The sequence below is a fragment of the Anopheles merus genome, chromosome 3L (genome assembly GCF_017562075.2).
Source record: "Anopheles merus strain MAF chromosome 3L, AmerM5.1, whole genome shotgun sequence".
NCBI classification, from domain to species: domain Eukaryota; kingdom Metazoa; phylum Arthropoda; class Insecta; order Diptera; family Culicidae; genus Anopheles; species Anopheles merus.
In genome coordinates, this window is record NC_054085.1 from 23952817 (window position 1) to 23971131 (window position 18315).

General features: G+C 46.5%; 1 protein-coding gene across 15 annotated transcripts in view; it reads right to left on the bottom strand.

The window, feature by feature from the left end:
• The window catches only part of LOC121599672 (solute carrier family 12 member 4), a 153355-nt gene that overhangs the window by 87811 nt on the left and 47229 nt on the right, over window positions 1-18315 (bottom strand). For 4 of the 15 annotated variants that reach the window (XM_041927669.1, XM_041927657.1, XM_041927660.1 and 1 more), the window contains exon 1: window positions 579-836. The exons of 5 other annotated variants lie outside the window; for them this stretch is intronic. Coding sequence is in view for 3 of the 10 variants with exons in the window: in XM_041927670.1 (XP_041783604.1) it covers window positions 11643-11709 (67 nt within the window). In the remaining 7 variants the exon portion in view is untranslated. 6 more of the 15 variants (XM_041927670.1, XM_041927671.1, XM_041927663.1 and 3 more) reach the window with 5 other exon arrangements.

Below are 18315 nucleotides of genomic sequence, written 5' to 3' on the forward strand. Positions count from 1 at the left end.
ATTTCTATGCGAACTGTCAATCGATGAAGCGCCTCATGTGCAGAATGTTTGTCACATAAATATTTTCCCATACGCCGCGTAGCGAATGTTTGACAGCTTCGCACACACACACACACACAGACACGGCATTGGAGTCACATCATTAACCTGGATCACTTTATTTTTAAAAACAAGAAATCAACTGGGATATTGAGGTTGAGAAATGTTTACGCCCTCGTTGGTAAAAGTCCTCTCAGGAGTGGAGGCAATGTACAGGCTTTCTGGAGCTTCAATGTTTTGCAGGAGACATTGGTTGGCAGGATCACCCCACGATACAGCGCAAGCCTACGCCTTATCTGCTGTCCAGTTTCTAGTTCTAGCCAGATCTCCAGGCTTCTACAACCAGATATCCAACTAGCACTGCACACATTGAGAACAACACAGCACATCACAATCCATCCCACCTGGGTGTGGACGCACAAGGGAGATTCGCGGCGCACGGCACAAGTCGAGTCCTCGCACGGCTCTTCACACAACAGCACGGGATGGAGTTTGTCACAGAACCAGGTGGCAGCCACCGTTCCGGAACCTAGGTCTACCTCTCTAGCAGCCGGGACTAGTACCAGCGGACCCTGCGATGGTGACGTCAGTGCTCCAACTGAGCAGATCTGGACCGATGCGGTTCCCCAGAAGCCTTCCGACCGACAGCGCAGAGGGCAGAGACTAGCACAACAGCAATCGGCAGCTCCGAGCAATGGCACCGTGTGGGTATCGCACGCAGCAGCATCCAGCATCCAGCAGTCGAAGGCGGCAAGGAGGAAGAGTTTGAGAGGCACAGCGAGAGCACACGACGACTAGGGCAACACAAGGCTACACGCTACACGAAGGTTCTGGCGTGTGGCGCGTGTATATATCTCGAGTGTTTTTGCGAGAGATCGTGGCTCTGCGATAGAGCGCAACAAAGCGCACAGCATACAGTGGGAGAGAATGCCTCGGAATCCTAGATATCGAGCTGTGCCGCCATGCTGGCAGGGTGTGTGCGTTTGGGAGCACATCTCTCGTCTGTGCGAGCGTGTGTGTGTGTGTGTGTGTTTGCGTTGTGCGGTGTATCACCCATTTGCCTGGGGATAGAGCTTCTCACCTCATCAGCAACATCCGCTGCGCCATGTGGAGTGCTCTTTTGTTGTAGAAGTGGAACATTTCTATCACGTTGAGCAGTCTTCGTGCCCACCGCTCCCGCTTCGTCCCCCTCCGCCGCACCTGGGCAGGGGTTCTGCAGCCTCCAGAGGGCTGTGGTCGAGAGCAGGAGCACACGCAAAAACGTGCAAAACTCTCTCTTCCAGCAGGCTCACAGCACAGTTCGAGATCGATTTCCGCTCGGTTCAACCAACACAACCACCGTGCACAAGCTGTATGTGAGTGTGGTGAAAACATTTCGGTGCCGTTTTGTGTACCCAGGCTGTAAGGCACGCGGTGGAGGTGTGTTATTCCTTTCGGCGGGGGAGGGGAGGAAGGGGAACCTTAGCGCAAACGAGGGCTGTCACGACGGATGACGGTTAGGCTTCGGTTGTGTCTTCGATCTGTTTACAGTGATAAACACAGCGAGACTCTGGAGCATTTGGAATTTTTGGAAATCCGGTTCGAAGGACCAAAAACTAATAATGCATGCAGTTATGTATGAAGAGCATATGAAGGTTTCAAACTGCATATAATTTTGTAAAATGAAGATACAGCACAAAGAACTCCAAACAACAACCAAAATTAACATCTTCAAAGCGGTTGGGGCGTACTTTTGGGCAAACACTTAATCCTGCCGCCGAATCAAACGCAATGAAGATGCTGCAAAACATCCCCCGGATAAGCCGTTCCACTTTCCACCATGGACCGGCCGGTGGGGAAGGTTGGTAGAGGGAACCCCAACCATTATGAAGCGCCACCGAACGAGCACAATACGACAAAATAAGGTCAAACCCATACAAATGCCCGGATGTACAACCGAAAACGTTCATCCGATCTCACTCACTCACACTCTTTTGCTGGGCGCCACGTTCTGGGAGCGGGAAAGCGACGGCTCACTTTCCCCTCGGTTGAGTGGCTCGATTTTCACCATCACCGAGACCATCCCAGATAAGGAGAGCAGACACATCCGTAGCCTGCTGAGACTTTGCTTTTCCCCTTTTGCTTACGAAGTGGTAACCCATGCCTGGTGCCCGAAGCCCAACAAATGTGCACAATCGGCTTTGGATTGTCAGGCGGTCGGATGTTTGCGCGGTCGTACGGTTCTATCCTCACCGCTCAGAACAAGAGCGCACACGCGCACACCCACCCATACACACAGTTTCATACAGGGCAGATGGGGCAGAACAATGTCGGAAGCGCTACTTCCCATGATTGAAGGTCATCGGTGGCAGGGAACACGAGCGGCTCGCACCCGTGCGGATGGCTTCTTTTGCGCTAGTGTTGTGTTGTTCTTTTAACATGTCCCCCTCCCCTTTTTTCGGGCACTTGCTGCGAAAGCAAACCATAGTGAAGAACCTTTTTCCTCGCGCCGGAGATTTGCCCGTTCCCTTTGCGAGTAGTTGGGCAATTATTTGATGAACAGAAGCGTGAAGAGACATTGTGCGCGATAGAGGAGTCGTTAGCGAAAGGTTACGGACGTTAATCCCCAGCGCCGGGGGCATTAACTTTCATTCAGATATGTTTATGGGCTGGGAAATGAGTCACGCGGTCTGTCGAGGCTGACCATCTAGCGGCTGCCGTGATGGAACCCCCCCAAAGTGGAAAATAATTAATGAACCATTTTACACACTTTCGTCAATCGGATTAGGTAGAGAGGATGCAATATTTCCTCGCCAAAGCGAGTACCTTGTTTGGGGAAACGTCTACGTGAAGGAGCTGGAAAAGAAAGCAGGGCGATTGTTCAGTGCCACATTTTGGCTAATCCTTCTCCACAATCAATCAAACCGCAAAAGCGGACCTCTCTAGTGGTGGGCAAACAGCATCAGTTCCGCCAGCGCCGCGGAACCGTTTGCTCCGCGGTCTAGTTGGCAGGCAGCAATAATACCACCAAGCGAACGGATTACAAAACATGAGACAATAAACAAGGATCAGCCCGATGAGAGCTTAAGCTTAGCGGTACGGCACGCGGCAACCCCGGGACAGTTCCAGCACGCTTGGCGGCGGGCATTTCCGGTGCGCGCAACCAAGCGCAACCCGGGAACGAACATAACCGCGAGAGCGGGCCTACTCGAAAAATTTCCTCTGCTTTGTTTTTCTTCACCAAATCCCCAAGAGCTTTGTAGGTTTCGGTGTTTGTTCAGTGCGCAGGTCCACCCGAAACAGGGTTACCCTAGGGTGGGACTGCTGGCATAGTGAGCAAAGCATGCTGTTTTTCGTTTTGTTTAACGCTCAACCGTGAGTTCCTTCTCGTCGTGGGGGGAACACTGATGGAAACTGGAACGGTTGCCCCGTTCTATGGGTTGGGTGTGATAGGGGAAAATAAGCAGTCACACATTGACCGAGGCTTCGTGTGATAACAGCGGGAACAACATGGAACGTGGTGAGCAGGGAACAGGCCCGACCATGCATGCAGGTGTGTGAGTGAGAGCACCAGTTCAGTTAAGTGTCACGAGACAAGAGGCTTTGAACTTGAGAGAGGCCATCAAACTATCGAAAGAGATAAAGCGTGAAAGAGAGCCAACATGCTTGCAGCCTGTGAGATAGAAGCATTCGTGATGAGTAAGGTCGCACGAAAGGGAAAGAGGGAAAACAAGCTCCACAGCTGCTACCACCACACCAGTGCTCCATCACCACACGCAGCACATATACAACGGCAAATTGCAGGAATGAACTTGAGAATGAATTTTTAACGCAGGCAAGTCAATTCGCCAATGAATCTCGACCGAAAAGGTCGGTACGAGAAAGGGTTCGGGCCCGCGAACCGGTACATGGAATGATTTCTTAGAAATGTTATGCTACGATCGGTAAGATTGAAGTGTCGGTGTGTGTGTATGCGTGTGTGATGAATAGGGCAATTGACAATGACACTGGTGCAGCAGAGAGATGAACCAAGGGGAATGCATTTTTTATTGTGCTTTTTGCATAATAATATTAAATTTCTTTGACTTTGAACAATGTCAGCTTTCGCGTTCGTATTTTACACATCAAAGTTGGATTATGTTTGTAAAGTACTGCATTAAAACATAAAATTGAAGTTTATTTTGGTCCGTTTTTCTGTACATACAAAATTAAAATTTAGTGATAGTTATGGTTCTATCATCATGATAAAACACTTAGGAAAAATCGGATTGTTTTCGTAGCACTGTAAATAATTGCAAAGTAATATTTTTAATGTTACTACTTATCAACTTTAATGTTACTACTTTTTACAATGGAGCAGCCTGGTGTTTCACGATATCGGGAATGGAGACGCATGGTACTTCACCTGAACTGTGAAACGCTTTTTAGCAAATTTGTGTATCGTGAAATAAGCTACCGTGCCAGTCAGATTCTAACGTTGAGATACAGTAATTGAGCTTTTTGGTTTGATTAAGATATTCATTTCATTACAAGGGTTGCAGTAGCACCCCAAAACGGGGAAACATCTTTCAAAATGCTTTCCGCCCTACTAGTTAGCTGAGGCTGAAGGCAGCTATGAGGCTAGTGAAAACTTATCCTGCAAACAGATGGAAGAAAGGATGATAAAATCCACCCCAAGACACTCCATTTTGACTTATCCCCAGGGTGCCTTTATAGTAAGCAGGGAAGCTAAAAGGCGAGCAAAATAATGAACTGGCAGCTGGTGCCCGGCGTGCACTAACGATCACGATTGAGGCCAAGCAAAACGTGGTAGACCAAAAAAAAAAGCAAACAAAGATACTCGCATCGTTGTTCCAAAATGGAACTAGCTGTTACTAGCAGTCTATGCAGCAAATACAAAAAAGCGCAAAAGATGGCCTACAGAATTAAGGGGGATAACACAACCGGACGTCGACGGGTAAGTAAGTGACCTACTAAAAAAAGGACCTACGCCTTCCAGTGCGCCCATTCATGCCCGTCTGCCACCTGCAAAACGGAAAAACCAAATGGAAAAGGCACAAAATGTTTGCAGGTGAAAGAAACATTCAGCAAAGATAGCTCGTTAGAGCGCCGTAATTAATTTCCCGAAAGCAACTAACGGCAGCGCTGAACGGTTACGGCTCAGGTGAGCAATCAAATGGCACCGCCATGCGATTGTCGTAAAGGTTGGAATAAAATGCTTTGCAAATGGCTCGGCTACGGTAGCAACGAAACAATTTAAAGCGATGATCGAGAGATTCTGGCACTGTGGGGGCTGGGGCAGACAAAGTACACACACACACACACTGCTGAAACTTTTTCCTTCAATGGTTTTGCTTTAAAAACACTTTAACTCACGCGTGAGCGTGCTGGACGGCCGTTTTTTTTAGAGCATCCACCATGCAATTAGTTAGCAAAGTTTACAATCAGCATGAACGCGTAGTTTTTACATTAAATTATTCAGCTTTATGCGAACCCGGGTGTGGCGGAAGTAGCGCTCCTGTACAAAGTGTTGGTTTACACTGTGCGGTTCATTAAAATGATAATGAAACAGTGAAAAACGAGGCATTATTTTCTGACGTCGATTGTTTTAAAAGCATGCTTACACTGGTTGCCGGATGTGCAGGTGACTGATCCCTGGGCGACGTTAAACAACACACTGAATGGCCTGTAGCTTTTTTAATTACAATCATGTAACGAATGCCACATTTTAAAATCAAAAATCCCCACGGCCTTACGGTGGCCTGGTGTTACTGGGATTAAAAAGTCCACAATTTAAGCTTGGGTTGGATTTAAAACAATCATGTCTGCAGGTCCCAAGCACTGTCACTAAGTTAAACGCTTTTGCTTTTATAAAAAAAAAAAAAACGATAAAAAATAACTGATCCTGCCCTGTCAATCAAGTTTTTTTTTATATTCCATGCATGAGGCGTTGACAAGGTCGCGCATAAAACGGGAACTCGCTCGTTATTCGGCATCACCTAGAGTGTGTGCAAAAGATTATTGCATTTTTGTGGCCGTCTGTATGTGGGCGGCGGATTGAAAATGACGTTGACAGTTGGCATAAAGCTTGCCGTAAAATTTTGTACGGCTTGGGATGAAGAATTATGATCCCGTTTTGAGCTGGCAGAAAACTATTCCCATTACCGTAGGGCGAGTGTTTCCGTGGCTGTGGCTTACACTATTTTGTGCACGGTCACATGCGCCGTAAAATGACATTCTAGCCGGGCTGCTTAACTCACCGCACACCACACCGTCAAACGCCTGACTGGGCAATTATGCAGATAATGAAAATACTTTCCGGGATTGTCCAATTGTCGGGCTGTCGCTCGCCTGTACAGACGGAACAGCGGGGATTTTGAGCTTTTTTGTGTGGCGCTTTACTACCACTCCCTCGACAGAAGGTTTGTTCATGATAGCAGTCAGTTGGTAGGTAATAGTTTTGAGGTGCTGTAACCATCTCCGTTGATGTTCGCCATCCTCCGGGGAATGTAATTGCGAGTAGTTACGCTGTTGTTCGCCCGGCAACGTGCAGTTGTAAGCCGTGCGAGATGCGTAATGAATCAACGTAATGTGAAGAGATGACATGTTTTACGTCTTTGATATTAACTGTCCAAAAACCCCCAAATGTATGCAATGTGCATAACGGAAGCTGTTTATTTACAACTGGTATGTTATAATACGATGTAAACTTGCTGATTGTGAATCCAAAAAGTTCCTTAATTGTCTCTTATTCCCAAAAGGATAAGTTCGATTAGCTACTCACCAAAACTATTTGCAATGTGTTTATTTGTTTCATCATTGATGCTTGTAATCTTACCTGAAAAAGAAACAAACAAAAAAATAAAGGCATTAGTTTTATACAAAATAGTTGAGAACCAGTAATGATGAATGCGATATCAACGCACTGCAAAGATAAACTATCAAAAGCCACTGGAAATCAGCATTTGTGACAAATATGCCAATCAATCGATTGAACAAGTGGCCCAGGGGAAACCAAGCTTGTTTACGCTCAGTTTCACTCAACCGAACCACTCACTGCTGCGTTTGACACTTCGATTACTACAGTGTCAAACGCCATGCCGTTCGGTTTTCAAGCACCGCTGTGCACAGAACATTCATTGTTTGATTCGTACGCAACCTTTCCAGCGCGACTGAACGCTACTCCGGTCAGTGATGAGTGATAGGAGAGGCAAATCAGGGGCGAAAGAAAAATCCACCACCATCCCCGGTGTTCGCACGTTCCATTAGCCTGGGTCGGAGGGAAGGTTTTTGAATCGATATTTTTGAAAGGGTGAAAGATGGATTTTGTGCAATTCAAGAAGAGCAAACAAGATACAAAAAAAAAATACTCATTTTAACCATCACCTAAAGGTCATCCAGGATCTATACGGTCGTGTTATACGAAAACGAGCATAAAAAAGTGAATAATTGAATTACTGAACGGTTAAATGGGCCAGCTAATGAATGCGGTGTTGGTAAAGCTGCACAACGAAGAAAAACAAGAGAGAGATTGAAAGAGAGAGAGAGAGAGAGAGAAAGAGAGAGAGAGAGAAAGAGGATGAGGTTTCGATCGAATGAACGAAAGTAAACATGTAGGGTGAAAAATAAACGCACCCGACCGAGCAATTATAGTTTAGATTGAATTTTCCTCCCAGGTTACGTTTACCGGGAGTGTTATAAAAAGTGGGCTACCGAACGGAAATTACTGGCAGCCTGGGTGGGAGCGTTAGGGACCCGCCGGGAGGGGTTGGAAAATAATTCAATTGACCTTTATTGAAAGGCACGCGAGGCTGGACAGAGATAAATGGAGGGCATTTATTTGTGTGTCCAGTAGCAAAGTAGGGTTAACTAATTAAAAATGATTTTCTCATACCAACTGCTTCAATTGGGTGACCGTTGTTATTGTAAGTATAAATTTCAAATTATTTAATAACCACATTCGCTAACCTTTTTATTCAAATATTTGTTATAAAATGATTTTCATTGCCATAATTTACACCATGGAGCTGTCACAGTCACAAACGAGCATCAATAAACAATGCTTCATCGCACCAATTTGGATGTGTAATGATCAGAGGTTTCGACTTCATTAAATTCATATCTTTCTGCTCCCGGTTGTTGATCAAATGCTGATAACCGAAATTGACCTGTTATTGACAGTTCATTTTGCCGAGCATTGATGGCGATTCCATTCGACTAACGAATGAGGAAAAATTAATCGATCGATGCAAAACCAAAGGCCACCCCAAGCAGGTGTAATATGGAACATTATAAATGCCACACCAAATATTAATCAAACGTAATGCTCCATCCATGCCGAGCAGCGAACGGCCGCGTGTTTGTGCGCGTGGCATAATAAAATGTTTATTTTACTCCTCATTTCTGATGAGCTAGCATTTTCAGCGCAAAACTTAATCACATCTACTTGGTACAAAGACGGAACCCCACCCGGCGACGAGGCGGATCACATGCCTTTGAACCGAATGCTGTAATGTGTGTGTGTGTGTGTGTGTGTGTGTGTGTGTGTGTGTGTGTGTGTGGTGTGTGTGTGTGTGTGTGTGTGTGTGTGTGTGTGTGTGTGTGTGTGTGTGTGTGTGTGTGTGTGTGTGTGTGTGTGTGTGTGTGTGTGTGTGTGTGTGCCCGTTCCAAGCGCTCCGGAAACGCCAAAGTGCACAACGAGGGAAAACTTCACTCTTGTCATGGGTCCCTTGTTGTTAGCGCCCACCCTGACCTAGACAAGCGGGATTATGAAAATCGGGCAGAGCTGTATGTGTGTATGTGTGTGTGTGTGTGTGTGTGTGTGTGTGTGTGTGTGTGTGTGAGTGTGCAAAAGCTAGCAACAAAATTCTATATCCAGCGACACAAAGAGAGAGAGAGAGTGAAAGAGAAATGGAGAACAGAACAGTAAGTGAGTTTGTTGCGTTTCTGTGTATAAAAAGTACATCAATAAGGCAGCATAAAATACACACACACACACACAGCGTACGACACATAAAAGGCAAATGTCTAGCGCTGTTTGATCAACGCGGCAGGGGAACGGCAGGGAGAGCAGACCTCTCGCTTAAAAACGAACCCACCGTGCGAAGGGCAAAGGGTTCGCACTCTCGCACACACAGCCGAGCGCAATCCATCGCGCTGGGGGAAAAGATGCACTTGATTCGCTATAAATAACAGATTGATGTGACCTGTGAGAGGTGGTAGCGGTGGCGGAGTGTGTAGGGGAAGCTGCACCGTAACATGTTTACCATATTCACCGACATGCTTTCCAGCCGTTTTTGCTGCTGCTGCTGTTGTTGTTGGAAGGTGACCGAAAGCCAGCGTGCCCGGATGCGTGCTGTCCGAGGTGGTCCCCAGGGGCGGACGGTGACCGGATGTACCGGGGACGCGTGGGTGCATATGAGGCCGGCCCGTGAGTGCAATTTGAATCTGCATAATGGATGTATGACGGCATGTTTACAGGAAATTTAACAGGCGAGATATTTTAGTACGTCCGGTGGCGGGACATTCGTCCCGGCGGGTGGGTTCTTGGTATCAGTAAGTTCAGAGTTCAGTACAGGTCACAGAGAGCAGCCTTTTTGGGGGGGTTGGACGCTCTGTGACGGAACCGACCGGGAAAAGGTAACAGCGGGTCGCCAGGATCACAGGCTCTATTAGCTCTTATAGGAAGGAAGCGGCTCGTGCTGTTCTGTTGACAAACATATTCCCATAGTAAGAGGTTGGACAAACAGATTCCTATAGTAGTCATAGACATTCTCCAAAATCTTGTTGTTGAAATGGTTATTTAAATTTTTCATATGTCTAATTAAAGTCATAGTTTCGATTAGTTTATTAGGTATGATTACGATTTCGAAAAACCTACCAACAAATTAAATCGTATTCGCTCCTTGCTCCTGGGCCTAAACAATTTTACTTATACATTCTCTTTTAGATTTTGGAACTCTGGAAGTCTGGAGATTATTGTACAGGGTGTAAAATAAATTCATAGTAGAATTTATTTATCTGCGGAATCGATGTCTACAACATAGTTAAGTAGAAGAATTAGTTAGAAACAGTAAACTTCCAAAGCATAATATTCCCAATTACTGAAGATCAATGGGAACAAATCTGGAGAAGCTTGCAGGACATTCCGATTGGATGATGAAGTAAAGCAAATTCGCATTAAGCCATTCCTGTTGAAAGCAAAAATAATCTTTTCGCAAGGCTTAAAACTGGTATTTGAAAACGTGTTGCAAGTAGTAGTCCTTATTTAATTTTCGCCTCGATCAATGGATGCAAATAGTAATACCCCTTTTGTTAATATAGCTCCCTAAATCAACTCTGGTGATGCATTTTCATGTCGTTCGAGTATTCCATAAATAAGATTAACTTACTAACTCAAAGTTACCTCCAGACAAATCAATGATTTTGAGAGCCAAACTGAAACACAATAAAGAGGGACTCGAGTACGTCTATCACTTCTACGTTGCCTGCTGTAAATCATGGAATCGTTTCTTAGTACCTGACGAGGATGTGTTTCCAATGGTTATCCAATAGCTTAATAGCTATTGTAATAATAAACTAGTAAAGTGTCCTTCTTGCTAGTGAATGACGTTCAATTTCCACAAAATTAATCAACTAATCAATTTATCCTTTTTATGAAAGCAGCATCGTTTTTCGAACATGTTTCTGACAACTCTACCGGCTAAACGTGCAGCATACAGAGTATAATAAAGCACACCACAGGGACAGCATTAAGTCCTGCAGCTAACTCGAAACACAACATCTCTTGCCTATGCAAATACGCTCCAGTAGTTTCAATTGGCCCGCAAACTTACGGCACACTTCGCTCAATATGCCGCTATCCATTTCCAGACGACCACTTCTGCATGTCATTTAACTGGTTCGTCGTTCATCTGGTTTGTCGATTGGCTTGCAACGTATCCCAAGCCCTCAGCGCCTCAGGCGTCCTTCCCCGCGTGTATCTATACGACCACGACCATTGCATTCCAGCTCGTGGGGTTGTGTTGTGTCAATCTTCAGTGTCAACCACCGAGCTAGTTAGGTTTTGCCCCGTGATAGGTTGCGCGCTACGGGATTGATGTAAAGTGCACGGATCAATGATGGGAAAACACTGTGAACGGCAATGGAGAAGCACGGGCGGCGGGACATAGGAGGACCTGGAGGACGTCCCACGCGGTGACCCAGATAATACGATAATCGACTCCGAGACAAAGCCAAACTGAGCAGCAGCAGTAGCGGCACCGATAGTAAGAGTTTCGTGCTGCAGAGTACTGGGCGAAAGTTTACAGACGACTGTGGAAAGATAAATTTGCACGCTCGAGTAAAGAATTGCACCAGCGACAGTTTCCAACATTGTCTTTTTAGATGAATGTATCAGCTCCGGGGATCTTTCTGTAATAATCATGGCTATCCTGCAAACGGAATGAAATATTTCATATCGCTTCACACTCACGGCTGTGAAATATTTCACAACGCTTCGCTGGCAGTTTGAATGCTGGAAGGAACAGGGCAACGTTTTGATGCTAGACAGAAAGCAAAGTACGCGTTCCATTAGCAGCGACTACAGGTGTAACCACAGCCCTCCTCCCACCTTCCGTACCTACCTTCCGTGTCGTAAACGTCCATCTCGATGGACTGTGAGTGGCAGTGTTGGTACTGTTGGCGCTGCATGCTGAACAGTTTGCACCTTTCCTTCGCTTTCGCGAGCAGCGGCGAGGTGACGGTGGGCGGTGGTGGTTCTGCGGTGCCGACCGTGCTGCTGCTGCAGGCCGCCACTGCTCCGCTGCTGCGCTGCTGGGGCTGCCTCCGCCCTATGAAGCTGTCGCGCGCGGACCGCAACAGCCCGGCGGTGGTCGTGCGGTGCTGCTTCGCCGGCTCCCCACCAGAAGCGGCCGTCGGCGGTAAGCTAGCCGGGGATGGGGGTGTGGAGGGCGATGACGCAAGCGATAAAGACCCGGAGGAAGGGGAGCCAGCCGGAGGGGTTGAATGGGGATGACGGTGAAGATGCTGATGGTGGTGATGGTGCTGGCAGTGGTGCGGATGGTCCCGGCGGCAGTGGTGGGCCGCCGCTGCCGCGGTCCGCTCCCGTTCCCGTTCCTCCTCCTCCTGCCGGCGGGCCAGTTGAAAGAGTAACAAAAGCAATAGGAGAAACACTAGCACCAGCGGTGGAAGCGGAAGCAACAATACTACTACCTTTCGTTTTCCGAAATCCGCAAAAAAACGCACCGCCGGATGGGACACTCGAACTCGGGGAGGGTGGGCTGCTCAGGAGATTGGGAAGGAGATTGGGCGCGAGGAAGGGAAGCAAGGGGCAAGGAAGCTACGGTGGGTGATGGCGTGATGGGCGCCGGTGGCAGGATGCACCGCTGGCACAGGAACCCGAACGGTGGCCGATGACTTTTCGCTCGACGAAGACCGCCGCCTAAGCCGATCGAAGCGCTTTAATGGCAATTTCTTGCAGCACACCGCTACCGCGACCTATTCCTTGTGCGTTCGGACACGAACCGATGCTTCCTTGCGCAGCTCACATTCACGCTCGGCGACGCATTAACACCCGGAGCCAGCTTCAAGAGCCCCACACTCCACTGGCAGCAGAATGCGGCGAAAGCCGCGTGCTGTGCATACGCTGCTGCAACTCAACTGTATAGCGCGACGGAAGCCCTTCCTGCACTGTTTCCTGCACTCAACACATTCGCATGCCCTATTTTGATGCCACTCGTGACACACAGATACACACAGCACACACACACACTTCTTCTGTAGACCACAATAGCTCGCCACCGCCAGCAACAAACGACCGCCCGGATTAGTGAGGCAGGATTTGCCCGAGTTTCAAGCACCACGTGACTTTGGTAGCACTATTGCGCGCGATGCGATGTTGTCAACTTTGCGGCACCTTCGACAATGGGTTGCAGCACTCCAGATAGCAGATAAATTCACACAGACACTCCCACACTCAAACACACACACACACTTTGGACGCTTTATCACACGCCTGGACTCAGATATGCTGAGAGATATGTAAACATTCACTGAACACACTCTACTTCAAGTTTCCTTTTTGGGACCACCTGGGCTTGTGGAAAAGAAGCAAAAAAAAAACAAAACGGAATGAAAGAAACTTCCTGGAATTCACGTTCACTGTGACTATTGCTGGTGTTGAAGTTTTTGTTTGTCCCAAAAAAGCAACGACCAACAAAAAAATTGGGGGAACTTGGCTTTTGTGGTCATACTTTCACAGCCCTCAAACGCCAACCGATTGCGGTGGAGGAGAGAGGATCAGGCTAAAGGTGTCACTCGACCATTGTGTCACGAGAAAGAAGAAGAAGAAAAAAAGATGGAAAAGTTCACAATACAGACCGCTCCCGACGCTTCGAGAATGGGACGGGGAATTGAATCACTTTCACCGGTACAATAGTTTAACTTTTAGTCTCGCTGCCACACTGACGCGCAGCGAGTGTGTCACCCACCGTCTGCAGTGCTTTGCAGACCAGCATGACGACGACTGTCGCTGGAGACAGTTTCTTTCAGCGTGAGTGTTTTTTTTTATTCTCCTTTTTTTGCTTTCCTTGCGTTTTATTGCACAGTTCAATAGCCGTACCTGGTGGGGGCAAGGGCTCTATAGTCGTAGCAGTTCTTGTTAGCTCGTTACAGCTCACCATTGCACATTGCCCTTCGCAGCGTTAACGCAACGGCGCTAGCTTCGATCGGTTGTTGACGGTGGGGTGACACGGAGATTGGACATTTTTGTGGCAGCCGGAAAGCATTGCCATGCCATGGAAAGCGCTTCAGCAGGTGAGCCTGCTCGTGGGCCGCTGCAAACTATGGCCAACTTTGCAAAGTGGTATCGTTTACAATTACAAACTGTTTGCCGAAATGTAGCTGAATGGGTGGAGAGCATTCCCCGTCCGATGGCCCATGGGGACAGGAGAGGAAATCGAATGTACAGTTTGCACTGCAAAAGGTACCGGAGTTGGTTGGTATCCGGCATCTGAAGGACATGGATATGGGAGGTGTGTGTGTGTGTGTGTGTGTGTGTGTGCTCTGCTTGTTACATACCGAACTGTGCATGATTGGAAATAGTTTCCAGTTCGATTGGTTGAAATTTTGCTTCATTCGATTACCCAGTTCGTTACCAAGTGTTTGGCAGGGTGAAGAAGTAAAAGAATGTAATGGCAAATCGTTAAAATGATCAAAGAAAAGTTAAAGTGAGATACAGTGTGTTAAATTTTAACAACTTTTCTCAATAGGAAATGTTCAGTGAAATTAAATTTCTAGAATTGAATATGAATCAAGAATTGTCATAAAAGTGGCCAGTGTTTAGACAAATAACATACAGTGATAAAATTTGTAAGGCCTCTGTACAAATCATCCTTATCATACGGTGGGTGTTAAGATGTTATAAATGTGTTCCTAAAATAATAATAATATTTTTCGCTTACAAGCTCAATCCCAAAAGTTTTTGGGCCACATAACTCGCATTAGAGCGTGCGTCGCTTACTTATATGTGTTTGTATTCAACACCCCTTCTGGTGGTCTGTTTAATCACTGGTGTTACAAATTTTACAGAATTAAAATAATATCTCCAAGCTTATGTCAGCTTGGAAGAGCACAGGGTCGCTAAACTTGCGTACTAATAGAGTTTCTGGGTGATATTGTTGTCATCCGAAAAATAGGTGGCACGGCTTCTAACAACGAGATAATTATGGCGTACAACGTATTGAACTACTTAACGTATCCATCTTAATATTTTATAATTTAAAAACTGTTAAAACATGAAAAAAAATGGAATAGCTTTTGAATGGTTCTCATCACGGCTTAATTCTGCCACATCTACAACGAATCTTTTATTTTACAATTTTTAGATAGTCAACTATGAGTATGTATCATCATTGGTATTAACGTATGTTCGAAGGTCTATAAATTACTACTGGTCGGACCGTCCAGTGTACTTTGACAAATCTCTATTGGGCAGCTAGGGAGTTCAAAGTTTCATACAAAGTCCTGAGAAACCCAAACTCCCTAGCTAACAATCTCCATAGAAATCCCCATGACTCCATCATGGCTAAGAATCCAAATATAGTCTATCCACCGTGGTTTAATAAAAAAAAAATACCATTCCACAATGCGAGTCAGCAAAACTTTTAAATAGTGTAAGGCCCTAAATGTAAAATTTCTTTAAAGTAAAGTATTCAGTGAAGAAGACGCCAGGAAAGACAGATAACTAATTTGGCAAGTTTTAAAAATATTCTGTAAATTAGTTGTATAAAAAAGTTAGTTAAAATAAACTAAAAGAAATACGTGTTACAGAAACCGCCTTACGCCAGAAAGTATGCAATCATCAATGCAAAACACCTGCATTAAGAAGTAATAAAAAAATTGGGAGCCTATTTTTATTACTATTGCGGTAACACACATTGTTCTACAAACAATTTGAAGCCACAAATAATCGTACAAAGTTTAACGAAAAGATCAATAAATCCAGTAAACTGATGAACATTTTTCTACCTCAAGAATGATAACATTCTCTCTAGAATACTGTTCAACGGTAAAACAATACCTTCCATAAAACAGGCACCAAAGATCAAATGAATTTTTCCATGTTTTCTAGATGCTTTCTTTTCACTTGTTGCGCGCTCTCCAAAAAGAACCAAATCCTATATTACCTGCCCTTGTTTTTACCAACAGGATCAATAAATCCTTCATGTAATGAATAAATTTGTCATCGAACAAACCGTTCCTCAGCACGCTTGGCTCCCGCTCCCTAGCCGATGCTATTTACTTCCCTACGGTTGATCAACACCGCAACCACAACATGCCACTGCTTCTCAATTGGTATGCGGAGTTGTTTTTGTGCCACTGTATTCAGGTGCGAGGCGCAGAACAACAGGATAACCGAAGCGCCACAAAGCAGGGCCAAAATCGCCGCCCTGTCCTAGGACAGTTGCGTATCAAATTACACATTTTTATTCCATCATCTATCACACCGCCCGGCCGGTACGCACGTGTAATGTACGCCCCCAGCGCAAACATAATGTATGCCAAGCTTCAAGCTTGCGCTAGCCGTTCACCTCGTCCCTCGAAAATGGCAAACGAAAACAGTTCATTTGTGTCAAAACGTAATATTGAACCCAACCGGGCAGGCTGGAAGCGCCTTTCACTGTCCCGTAGCCCCAACAACCATTGAGCACAAACAACATTTCACGGGCAAAGGACCAAGGGTATTTGTCTTTTATGTCTTGTATGTCTGGTCTATTGATTCAACAAAGGTGCTACAGCTCCTGGAAGGTGGTGCGCTCAGCAGGTGCCTTCCTTGGACCTGGCCTAAGAATCTTAGCCTTGCCAAAGAACGTTCAACAACAACAGCAACAAAAAAGACCATCGCGAACCGGTCGCTTGCTCAATTATTTATTCCTCGCAAACCTCGACCCTACAGCCGTACACGGGAGGCCGAACGCACCACCGCCGTGCAAAGTCACTGTTGCTAAATGTTGCGAACATAAAAATAGTCTAGGAGCGACGCCACCGTCACCGCCGGGCATTGCTTCGGCAGGGAGTAGCAGTTTCGTTTTGGTCGGGCAAATAAATTCCCAACTAAAACAGAAACTCTTCCACCACCACCGCGGTGGTGGTGTGAGGTGCCCGACCGAGAGCCCTGCCACCGCGATAAGCTTCTGCGATCGGCAAACGGCAAACGATAAGGATCTGCTTCCACATTCAGGCGCGCAATGACCGATTAACGACTGTGTTGAATGTTCACGGGCAGAGTGGTTGTGTGAAAAGTTTCGCTCGGTCGCTCGAGAGTAGAACGGAAATGGCACTCAGCCTATAAAACCGGTTGAATTATTCAACACGCTACGCGATGGCGCAGGGCAAGCGTGTGCGCGCGTGTTTGTAAGGACGAAGACGATTCGTATGGATCGAGCCTTCTCTCGTCGGTATTGGAATAGGTCCGGAGCGGCACAGAATAGGTTCTGGTTTGATGTCGTACAGACTTAAGGCATTAGCAGCCATTAAACGGGTTAATCTCTAGGCGACCTTCAAGATATTGCGTAAGATGTCCGAGTGATAGGGGTGGGTAATTAAGTACTAATCATTTCATTTCCTGCCTAAGAATTCATTTGGATTTCCATTTGAGGCGAGATCTAAGGTAATGACGTAATCTAGATTGAATGTCCTGTAGTATTATTCTGGAGTACAACCTGGCAATAGTAGGTTCTTGGAAGTATATCTTCGTTAAGATGTCTTGAATAGGCCAAGATCTTGTGGCATCTTGATTCCAGAAACTCATCGAATTCTCAGACATCATTTCATTATTCTCGCACCAAGAATCCATTCAACTCAACTGCATACTAGAGAAGACTTCATCACGCCCAGGCACATCTCCAAAGTCAACTCAAATGGCTAGTTTGTCAAAGAGAATTGTTTCATTTCCGCTATGGTGCCTTGCATTTTCGCAACCAGCAACGCTCATTTGATATCCTGAACATGATGAATATTAATGTACCACGCCGGACCATGCAAACGGTCCGTTAAACAACCGGATTCAGCCATCTACACTCACGCCTCACCCCCCGTAATCATACCAAATCGTACCCTAGCCAACGCTCAACTCCCGGAACGTTGAGTGCGATTGGTCACCGATTGGTTTGCCGGTGTTAATGAGTCAATGTGCAGCACAGCGAACGCACGGACAAGTTCACGTCAACAGGTGCCGCATGGCTTTCTGGATAACGCCAATCCGATGGTCGGGGATCGTGTGCAGCAATCGCGAGGTCGTTTGCATAGCATCAAGCAGCACACCGAGCAGGGAGTGTTGATCGACACGCAAGGCGCTTCGAGGTTTGGTGGCAGTTGAGTGATAATGTTCCCCACCCGTCAGGAGCTGTCTGACGTCTGAGTGACAAGCTGGAAGGGGTCAGCCGCTGTCTTAATGTCCAACGCGCACTGGCTCGGTCAAGGAAATCAGTTCAAGGACGCTTCGCAGAAATTGCACGCCCCACGGAACTTTGCGCTTCCTGCGCATTGTCAGTGCGAGTTGCGTTGGCGAGTGTTGGCGCTCTTCGGCGTAAGATGTATCTATCGGTTTGGTGCGATGGAATGGGGTAGAGCGGGTTGAATGTTGTCTTGCCTGCTGTGCTCATGCTGGACACCTGCTTTTGGCAGCTAGCCCAGCCCAATCAGACCATGTTCGCTGGCTTGTTTTGCGGCTTGTTTGGACATTGTTGTTTGGCAGTAATTAAATTGGCCCGCTGCCGTTCCTGTTGCTCAGTAATA